At 37.7% G+C, this 11341-nt stretch overlaps 2 protein-coding genes across 2 annotated transcripts in view; one reads left to right on the top strand and one right to left on the bottom strand.

Annotated features, from left to right (window-relative positions):
* The window catches only part of vwa5b2 (von Willebrand factor A domain containing 5B2), an 18409-nt gene extending 12213 nt beyond the window's left edge, over positions 1 to 6196 (top strand). The window contains exons 11-16 of the mRNA XM_016492069.1: positions 1008 to 1122; positions 2239 to 2424; positions 2537 to 2771; positions 3181 to 3458; positions 5473 to 5704; positions 5820 to 6196. Coding sequence (XP_016347555.1) covers positions 1008 to 1122; positions 2239 to 2424; positions 2537 to 2771; positions 3181 to 3458; positions 5473 to 5704; positions 5820 to 6196 — 1423 coding nt within the window. The remainder of the gene's footprint in view (positions 1 to 1007; positions 1123 to 2238; positions 2425 to 2536; positions 2772 to 3180; positions 3459 to 5472; positions 5705 to 5819) is intronic.
* A 3856-nt stretch (positions 6197 to 10052) lies between these two features.
* The window catches only part of alg3 (ALG3 alpha-1,3- mannosyltransferase), a 7552-nt gene continuing 6263 nt past the window's right edge, over positions 10053 to 11341 (bottom strand). Inside the window, exon 10 of the mRNA XM_016492096.1 lies at positions 10053 to 11067. Coding sequence (XP_016347582.1) covers positions 10906 to 11067 — 162 coding nt within the window. The 3' untranslated portion in view covers positions 10053 to 10905. The remainder of the gene's footprint in view (positions 11068 to 11341) is intronic.

Genomic DNA, 11341 nt, shown 5'->3' with positions numbered 1-11341 from the left:
AGCTTTACTGTCTATAGAGTCAGCAAGCACATATTGGCATCCAGCTTTAAAAACAAGCTAAACACTTTTCACTTCACAGCAAACACCCATAAAAAGAAGCTCAACACTTTTTACTCTAGCAAACACTTTTGTCACCGGCTAAACACTTAGAGCACTTAAACTCTGATCAATTTTGTCTTAGGCATTACCATGGAAACACCCCATGCCTCCATAAAGTATCTAAATGAAACTCATTTAGCCAGTCAGATGGGAAACATCTGTAATCCAAATTCCAATCATACTTGTATTTGCTGCTGTCTTTTATGATTTATCCACTCTGACATCTGTTCCACCTTAATTGTTTAGTATTTATTTAGTATTCCACCTTAAAATGAATACTGCACATGACATTGTACATTTCCAGTAAACAAAAATAAAGCTATGGTTGAGAAAAATTATTTCATCGTACTGTGCTTTACATTACACAGCACAAAGTGTCCTCTCGAATAATAAACTGACTTATATTTAGAGAGAAATGCTCTTCAGCAAACACACACACACACACACACACACACACACACACACACACACACACACACACACACACACATAGCTTGCACTGTACTGGAACACAGGCTCGTTATTGATACTCAGTCAAGACATTTAAAAGACTTCGACTCAGACAGAGCAGACCTGAATTCCAAACAGCTTGTGTGTGTGTGTGTGTGTGTGTGTGTGTCACCTGGCTTCTGTTTCTCTTCAGACATTTAATTAGTGAAATGGTCCAGATTATTGTCAGGGGAATACTAAACATATTCTCTTTTCTCTCACATTGGAACATTGGCAATCCATCGCATACATGTCTTGAGTCATGAGAAATGTTTCTTGAAATGTTCTTACAGACATGAAACCATACTTACGCCTATATAATCCACTGTCTTTATATCATACAAATGTACTATATACAAAGACCCAGTGCATTTGCATCGAAGTACCTGGGTTTTGACATATTCTTGGTGCTGTTCCAGATGTTTCGGTCTGGGACTTGGTCCTCAGGCCTGTCGGAGGCTACTGCAGGGCGTTGCCAAGGTTACAGGAGGCAGTACAGAGTTTCTCAGTGAGGAAGAAAGGCTTCAGCCAAAGGTGCGAGAGTTCATAACGCCCTCTAAAGGGACAGAGACAGAACCGCTATTATCAACTCGGTTTAAAACACAAAGCTGTTTAAAATGTGCTTTTGAATTAAAAAAAGATTTGTTTGTTATTGTTAAGCAAGTAGAATACATTATATTATAAGGCATGTTGTTAGCTAAGCACAAAAAAGAAGGAAAAGGTTTTTCCTCTCTCTACATGACTAAAAAATTATAAATGAAAATAATAAAAATATTAATTTAAAAATGTAATCAAATAAATATATGAATATTGAAATTGTACTGTAAAATAACAAGCAAGTATTAAGTATTTAATAATAATAATAATTATTATTATTATTAAATACTTAATACTTGCTTGTTATTTTACAGTACAATTTCAATATTCATATATTTATTTGATTACATTTTTAAATTAATATTTTTATTATTTTCATTTATAATTTTTTAGTCATGTAGAGAGAGGAAAAACCTTTTCCTTCTTTTTTGTGCTTAGCTAACAACATGCCTTATAATATAATGTATTCTACTTGCTTAACAATAACAAACAAATCTTTTTTTAATTCAAAAGCACATTTTAAACAGCTTTGTGTTTTAAACCGAGTTGATAATAGCGGTTCTATTTTATAGTACTATTGTATAGCAAAAATTTATTTAGGAGTAGTGGTATTCATAATAATAATAATACTTTTATTTTTATTAACAACAGTAAAATTACAATACTAATATTTATGACTGTCTTAATTTCTTTTGTTTCAATAGTTAAATTGTAGAGCTTTTATTTTGGGGGAAAACATTTTTATTGGTCGCTGACACCAATATAAAACTTGCTAAAATATTTATTAAACTAACTTGCAAGATGTGCAAAATTTTGTGAATGATGGGCATCAAAATGGCATTACATGGTAAAACTATGATACTTTGAAATATACCATGGTACTGAAATTCTTGTACTATGGTATTTATATTTAACTCCAAGATACTTCTGAAAATAACATGGAACTACCATGGTACATATACTGCGGGACCATGTCCAAAAACATGGTAGTACCTTGATATTTGTCTGTGGAAATCTGTTATCAGTAATCAATGTGTCGATTATTCTCTACAGTTGATTAAATGTCTAAAGAAAGCTCTGGAACCTGTGTTGACGGATGTACAGATTGACTGGTATGTGCCAGACAATGTGGAGGCCCTTCTCTCACCCAATGAAATTCCTCCGCTCTACCCTGGCAACTGCCTGATTGGCTACTGCACTCTATATGACATGTCTGGAATCAGAGCCCAGAAAAGTGAGGTGAGAGACTAGTTTCTCTTGTTCAATATATGCTAAATGAAGAATTGTTAAAATAAATGAGATGCAGTTGTATAAAGTCTTAGTTTGTGTCTGTACACTTGCTCAAAAGCAGGTGAAGCCTCGTCCATACAGAAGCCATCCACATGGTTCAGCGGGGTCGGTTTTTGAGCTCTCTTCCTCCACTTCTGAGCTCCTTCAGCCTCTGGTTCCCCCGGATGAGCGAGAGAGAGATGCTGTAAGAGAGTGCGGGGTGGAGGGAGACTTTGAGGAAGCGTTGCGGGAAATTTCACGAGAAATCTCGTCGGAGTTCTCCTGTGCACATGCCACCGATAATGCCGTCAGCCCTGGTAAGACTATACAATCTATTTAAGATTTCAGTACATTGCATTGTGGGATACTACTTAATGTGCTCAGGTTGTAAAAGTAGTAGTAGGTCTATTCTACGCATAAAAATTTTGTGATCAGCCTACATTTTGCATACTTTAAGGGATAGTCCACCTAAAAAAGAAACCTGTATGCATTTCTTCTTATCTGTGGAACATAAAAGAAGATATTTGAACAACGTTGATGAGTACTCCCTTGAATAAGCTATTTCACATAACAGATGTTTATATATACTCCACAAGACAAAATAATATCTGAACTTATAAAAATGACCCCATTCAAAAATTTTAAGAGAAAGGAAAACTTGAAATCGCATCATATGACCCCTTTAATTGTAGTAGCCATTTCAAACATACCTTACGTGATCTGCAGGTGGCGACACTGACTACAGCACCAGCGATGTGCGCCTGCGTATTCAACAGGATTCGTATGTTCAGGATCAGTACGTGTTGACACGCTGTTCTCTGAGCAGTGAAAAGGCCTTCTCATCTGATTCTTCCCAAGCGGAGAGCACTGTGCTGGGCATGGGTTCTCTGCCACATGGCTTGGAGAGAATGGAGCCCACACAGGGTAGAGGCCTCTCGCGCTGGGAATCTCCGTGGGCTCAGAATGCCACCTCTACAGGAGACACCGATTCTGCATCAGGGAAGGTGACAGCAGCCGATGACATCTATATTTAAGAATTCCCTACACATAAAGTTTAACATCATTTAACATGTATAGTACCAGTAATCTAAAATAGCCTGCAAAGGAAAATTACTTTACAAATAAAATGGAAAAAAGCAGATTTAAAGCAGAATTAGTCACGCATTAAAAGCAGCTCCTTCAAGTAAAAACTGCAAATTGTTATTGTGCATTTTTGCAGTGTATACTGGACAAAAAGTATTCTGACTATTTATGATTTAATAATTAAAAAATTTTCAAATTACTGTTGCTGTTAACTTGAAAATTCACGAGTACTGACTAAGTATTCCTGAAATGCACATTGCAAAGTTTTGTGGAGAAAAAAAACATGTAGACCGGTTCTCTTGGAACATTACTTCCGGAAAAAAAAAAAAAAAAACTTAAAAAAAAATCTTTGCTGATAAGGTACATAAATTCTATCAGGTGGGTCCACATTTTTGACATTTATGCATTTAGCAGATGCTTTTATCCTAAATGACTTGCAATAGTGGAAAAGTTTCAAATGTTATATTTAATATTTTGTAAAGGTTCCAAATTTTGTAAACCACTTTTAATAAACATGAAATTCAATGAAATCAATAAATTAGGATGCTAATATTTACAATTTAAAGTTAACACTTTACAATAAGGTCTAATTTGTTAATATTAGTTAACTTGAACTAACAATGAACAATACTTCTACATAATTAATCTTAGTAAATGTTAAGTTCAACATATACTGATATATTTAAGAATTTGTTAACATTAACAATGAACAATTGTATTGTTTGTATTAACAAGCATTAACAAAGATAAATAATGCTATAAAAAATAAATAAATGCTGTAAAAAAATATATATTGCTCATTGCTAGTTCATGTCATGAATTAACTAATGTCAACAAATAAGACCTTTTTATAAAGTGTTACCAATTTAAAGGAATATTTCACCCAAAAATGAAAATTTGCAGAAAATGTACTCACCCTCAGGCCATCCAAGATGTATATGAATTTGTTTCTTCATTGGAACAGATTTACATTTACATTTAGTCATTTAGCAGACGCTTTTATCCAAAGCGACTTACAAATGAGGACAATAAAAGCAGTCAAAACTAACAAAAGAGCAACAATATATAATTGCAAATGGCAAGTCTCGGTTAGCCTAACGCAGTACACGTAGCAAGGTGTATATATACAGGTACATCTAAAAAAATCAGAACATCATGAAAAAGGTCAACATCCCCCGTCACTCACCTCAGAAAGTAAAACCCACATACCACACAGATTCATCACACATAGAGTGAAATACCCCAAGCCCCTACTTCCCGAAATCCTGATGATTATGGCCTACAGACGATGAAACCCAAAATTCAGTGTCCCAGAAAATCAGAACATTGTGAAAAATAAGCGTCTTACCTGGGCTGTGGAGAAAAAGAACTGGACTGTTGCTCAGTGGTCCAAAGTCCTCTTTTCACCCTCAGGCCATCCAAGATGTATATGAATTTGTTTCTTCACTGGAACAGATTTAGAGAAATTTAGCATTACATCTCTTGCTCACCAGTGGATCCTATGCAGTGAATGGGTGCCATCAGAATGAGAGTCCAAACAACTGATAAAAACATCACAATAATCCACAAGTAATCCACACAACTTCGGTCCATCAATTAACATATCTGAAGTAAAAAGCTGTGTGTTTGTAATAAACAAATCCATCAAGACGTTTTTAACTTCAAACCAATGCTTGTGGCTAAAATATGAGTCCTCTCTCCATAATATTGCTTTCTCCAAGTTGCTAAATTTCTCCAAATCTCTTCCGATAAAGAAACAAACTCATCTGCATCTTGGATGTCCTAAGGATGAGTAAATCTCCTGCAAATTTCCATTTTTGAGTGAACAATTCCTTTAAATAAGTAAAAGCTAAACTGACAGAACAGTCTTGCCATAAAATAGAAAAAAAAATCTAAACTATTATCCTAACTGGTAGTCTATGTTTGTTTCTGTAGGCTGGCAAGCTCTTAGATGAGTCTCGTCACAGGCAGAAGGCACTAGCTCGCTCTGCTCTGGCTGGCCGAAGTTTCTCATCTCCACAGGGTGACCTGGACATGCACCGACTGAGGAGGGCGCTAGAGAAGGTCTCATTTGAGCAGGCCGTAGCGAGCCAACTGGAGGAGAGTGACACAGACACCCACAGCACTTCACGGGGAGGTGTATCCCGCCCCAGTCTGACAGACTCCAGTGAGGGAAAACAATCTTATAGTTTATGCATCAACATAAATACACACAGATGCATATTAAACTCGGTCCAAATATTAAATCATCCTTTTCTTTTTACCTACCACTCTCTATCCAGATGGCCTCCTGTTCGCCGCTTCCCCACTAGACTGGGACACCTTCACCGATCCAGAATGCCTATTTTCAGCCGCTCCCCCAGGCGAGTTCCAGGCTTCAGGGGACCAGTGTCGATCAGTCATCCATGGCATGCTGGGAGGAAGGGCCGTATCCTGGGAGGTCCGTGTGGATCTGTCTATTCTGTGGGACACAGAGAGCTCAGCAACCCTGCAAACCAGCACTGGGTCCTGGGATGAGATTATCCACCAGCTGACCGCAAGATCTGTCATCAGAGACTTTGAAAACATGGCGGAGAAAGAAACAGATATTGAAGTTGAAAGAGGTCTGATAGGAATAACAGTTAAAAACAAAATATTTGAATTTGAATTCAAGTTATAAACAGGCTGCTCCATCCATGTTTTTTTTCTCCTGTTGTTTGGGTGTGTAGGTCCGTCCAAGCGGTACAGAATGAAAGCGATCCAGACCAGCAAAAGTTGTGGAATCGTCTGCATGTATACAAGCTTCATCACCACAGACACCAATGCGAGAAATCAACCTCAGAGTACTCGCATACGACACACAGATACACACATATACTGTAGCACAGACAATCCACATAATCTCACAAAAAATTAGACAAAACATGCTAAACTACATGGGGGGAATGGAATTCTCCTGTGTGTGTGTGTGTTAGGTGTGCGGTTTAGGACAGGACACAGTTCTCACTCTGGCAGAAGACAGAAGTTGTGCTCGGTGGGATTCGGACGCCGTCCCTCCAGCAGAGCCAGTGAAGAAACAGAAGATACACACATCTCGACAGGTACCTTAAAAGTTATATATGCACACCCACATATAGTACATTTTAAGTAACATACACTACCATTCAGAAGTTTGGGGTCATAAATATATATATTTTTTTGAAACAAATTAATACTTATGTTCAGCAAGGATTAATTAAATTGACCAAAAGTTACAGTGTAGACATTTATAATGTTACAAAACATTTCTATTTCAAATAAATGCCATTCTTTTGAACTTTCTATTCATCAAAGAATGTTTTAAAAATGTAGCACGGTTTCCACAAAAATATGAATCAGCATGACTGTTTTCAACTTTGATGATAATATTTCAGAATATTAGAATGATTTCTGAAGGATCATGTGACACTGAAGACTGGAGTAATGATGCTGAAAATACTTTGCCATGACAGGACTAAATTACGCTTAAAAATATATTTCTATATTAATATAGAAAAGTTATTTTTAATATTAATATTTCATATGACGACTTTTTTTACTGTATTTTTGATCAAATAATTGCAGTCTTGGTGAGCATAAGAGACTTGTGAACGGAAGTCTATCTGTAATCACAAATTGGGCCTAAATTAGGATAAATACAGCTCAAAATAAACCAGTGTTTACAAGATTATATAATTTATTTGCCTCAAACAAAGCTCTTGAATACCTTTCAAAGGTTTAATGTCATGAATCTCCAGCTTTTAGCTCAAAAGTGCTCTTTGTAGCAGCCTTGTAGCCCTGTAAACATGACTGTGTTGCCCATCACACTGATAAAACCCCTTGCATCCTTACTGGCCAGATCAGCCAATCAGATTGGAGCTCACAATTTCAGCCAACTCTTGACATTTTTTTTCCACAATATGCAGTAAACAGTCCATAAACAGTCTGAGGCTCAACAAGCACTTCCAACAAGCAACTCAAATACAGATACCTGAAAAGGAAACCCTCTTAAAATACTGATTCAAGGACATCCATGAAAACTATGAGGCTGTAAAACAATGCATTCTGTTCAGCGCAACTCTGAATTTCTGTTCTGTTTTCTTGGACCCAGACAGAGATGACACACCTGCATCCCCTTGTAGCATGACATCCTGGGACAGCAGTAAGTATTGGAGACAGAAAGAATGCATTAAGCTGTAGTAACAATAGTAAGTGTGACCGCACCTTTAGGATTGTTTATACCTTATTAAATGAGTGGTGAATTATGGGTGTAATAATGAAGTTGTGTCTTTCAGGCACAGGAGGGAGCATCAGTCCATCAGTGGCGTCATCTCGCTCTCAGCGCTCTGTGGAGAGTTTCTTCGGGTCCAAGTCAGCATTGACCTGCAGAAGTATCACACTTTGTAATGATTTATACTTTATTGTACGATCACACTGAATTTCTGTGTTCTCCAGGTTCAATCTGGGCAGACTAAAGGGCAATAATGGAAAACAAGCTCCTCTCAAACCTCACTGTCTTTCTGCAGAGACTGACAGACACCTAGAGACAGACACGCCTAACTACTTGCCACTGGTTGGTGTAATTACATACTGATTTACAAAATTAATCACAGCGTAAAGTCAGTGTTACCTACTTCAGTTTTCTTGTCCCCACAGGTCTGCCTACAGTTGGCATCAGGTGCATTTCTTCTGTCTGAATCGTACTCCGAGTGCATCCAGATCCCTCTGGACCGCCTGAAAAGAGCATCTCCATACCTGAGCCACCGCAGCAGTCTGAACCTGAGCCACCGCAGCAGTCTGAGCCCCCCTTTCCGTTGTACCTCACCACCCGCCACATCAGCGAGACATATGCAAGACTCATGGTCCGACACCGTGGAGGAAGGCTCTCAGAAATTGGTAGGTGCAGTCCCGCAGACTGACAGTGGGCAGGGCTCTGAGACTGACATGTGTGAAGGTCCTCCTCTGGATCCTGCAGAACCTCATGGAGAGGAACTGGCGCAGATGGACGTAGAGAGCTCAAGCTGGGCCACGGCGGTGGCTCTAGCCTGGTTGGAGCACCGTTGTTCTGGGTTTTTTGTGGAGTGGGAACTGGTGGCTGCCAAGGCAGATTTCTGGCTCAAGTGTCAGTCGCTGCCAGAGGGTGTTACACTGGCAGGGTTGAGGGCAGCGGCCAGGCAGCTTTTCCTGCTGTTGCGTCACTGGGATGAAAACATCAAACTGAACGTGCTCTGCTACAACCCCAATAACATGTGAGAAACTGCCAACAGGATTTTTGGTCTTTAATTGACCCTGTTGGCTACACTCACAATTCAACTTTATAGCAGAATAGAATTCATCTAAGATGTCCTTTAAAAAGGACTGGAAATAAAGGATTCTAAGTTGTGTTCAAGTTTTCTCATGCCCAGACCATAATACTGTACAAGCTTTGCCTTAATCTTTGGGCCTCAGTCTAAGTAGAATGCAGTTCACTGCAGATCTGACAACACTGTATCTTAGCAATAGCAAAATGACTAGCATTGGATGCTTCATGAAAACAATCACCAACATTTATAGCAGGCCAAAATTACACATTCTTGCCTTAACTTAAGCTACCGTTCAAAGGTTTGGGGTCAGTAAGTTTTTTTTTTTTAATTATTATTATTATTCAGCAAGGACACATTCAATTACAATGAGCATTTTAGAATGATTTCTGAAGGATCATGTGACACTGAAGACTGGAGTAATGATGCTGAAAATTCAGCTTTGTAATCACAGGAATAAATTATTTTAAATATATTAAAATAGAAAACATTTATTTTAAATTATAATAATATTTCACAATAATGTATTTAAGATCAAATAAATGCAACCTTGGTGAGCATAAATGACTTCTTTTAAAAACATTTTATGAATCTTACTGATCTTTTGAACGGTAGTGTACAACAGCTGCTTGAATTTGATTAATCTATTTCTTGCTTTAGTCAAGTTTTACATTTACATTTTACATTTAGTCATTTAGCAGACGCTTTTATGTAGGCGGGTGCTGAGCCTGTGGCTGTTCTATATGCAAGCATCAATGTCTTGAACTTGATTCGAGCCGCAACCAGTAGCCAGTGCAAGGAGATAAAGAGAGGTGTTTTAGACTAAACTGCACTTTATTTCAAACCACCTTTTTTTTTGCAGTGACTGATTCTGTCAGTATTACTCAGTTTAAATGCTGTTATCCATATAAACAGTCTGAATAACATTGGTAAATTGTATTTTTGTAGGATAATTTGTGTTTTGTTTTTTGACAGCAATTGAATTCTGTGTGTTTGGCAGTGACTGCTTGCTTTTGGCCTCCTTGAGATTTTGGATTTTTGGAGTTTACTTAAAAGCAAGAGTTTTCAAGTAACACCACAAAAACAATCTGCAAAACTTGGGGCTATATTTTTCATGTTCAATCATAAGAAGAATCATAACTATGGTAACTATAATTATGAAATTGTGACTTTTTATTTTCAATCACTTACAAATCTATACAATAAAATGCTCTGAATGATTCCAAATGATGCTTCCTCAGGTTTTAAGATACTGTTGTTTCAAACAGTAAGGGCTTTAATCGTTCACTGTACCTTCAACCTGGTTTTGCCCAGACATTCGTAGCTGTGAGGCTGTCAAAAGCCTTGGAAATGGAATAAAATCATGAACAACAGTTGTATTATGATTATCGACTACACTTTGGATTAAGCAAATCCATGTCATGCAAAAAGAAAAGAAAAAAAAATCCAACAGCAAGCAGATCATAAGATTAATAAGAACAATCATTCATTCTTTATCACAGAAAAATAAAAATCACACTCTAAATATGAAGCATTTCAGCATTGAATCTCTCGCTCTTCATGCTAGAAAAGGAAAAGGTTTGGAACGACATGAGGGTGAGTAAATGATGACACAATTTTCATTTTTGAGTGAACTACCCATTTAAACGAAAACAAATCCCTGAATAATTATGAATGAGCTTAATGTTGAAATGCAGAGATATTCTGTTATATATAACATCTTGTTCAAATAAACTGTCCTGAATGAGTCCATTGGCCAACAAGAAGAGATCCTTGAGGTCTCAAAGGTCAACTATGTTGATAAGCTGCATAGAAATGAGTAATTTTTTTAAATGTCCTTCCAATAAAGATCCATTCACATTTCCCACTCCGACATCCCAGACTGAGCATCACATTAGTCCTTAAGAATCCTGAGAAGCATTGTAAACTCTCTGAAACCCCCAAATAGTAACTTCACACTACCTCCATTAACAAAACCCCCCGATACCGTTTCAGCATCAGACTCAGGGCACAGGTCCCACTGGAGGACAGGGATCATCCCACACAGTGAGTGCCCTGGGCAGGCCAGGGCTCAGTGGCGCTTAGCCTTGTTCTCTGACTTCTGAGACGGAAGAGCTGGAGTCGAGTTGAGCCACAAATAGAGCAAGATGATGAGATGGCAGACGTGCAGTGATAGAGAGCTGTAGTTGGTGGACGGATACGTGTTCCAGGACAGTTCTATCAGACCCAGAATGGGGGGGGGGGAGATGTGGAGGCTTGACATATAACAAATTTGTACTAATCAACTACGATTGTGTTAACTAGTTAATGCATTAGATATCATGATCTAACAGTGAAAACTACTGTATAAAATGTGTTCATTTCTACATATACTAGTGCATTTTTACATTCTAAGTTGAATAAATTAACATTAATTTAAAGGGGTCATATGATGCGATTTCAAGTTTTCCTTTCTCTTTGGAGTGTTACAAGCTGATTGTGCATAGATAAGATCCCTGAAGTTGCAA

The sequence above is a fragment of the Sinocyclocheilus anshuiensis genome, unplaced genomic scaffold, assembly GCF_001515605.1.
Source record: "Sinocyclocheilus anshuiensis isolate Anshui unplaced genomic scaffold, SAMN03320099.WGS_v1.1 scaffold1155, whole genome shotgun sequence".
Taxonomy (NCBI): Eukaryota; Metazoa; Chordata; class Actinopteri; order Cypriniformes; family Cyprinidae; genus Sinocyclocheilus; species Sinocyclocheilus anshuiensis.
Note: the sequence above shows the minus strand (reverse complement) of the source record. Positions and strands in the feature narration are given on the sequence as shown.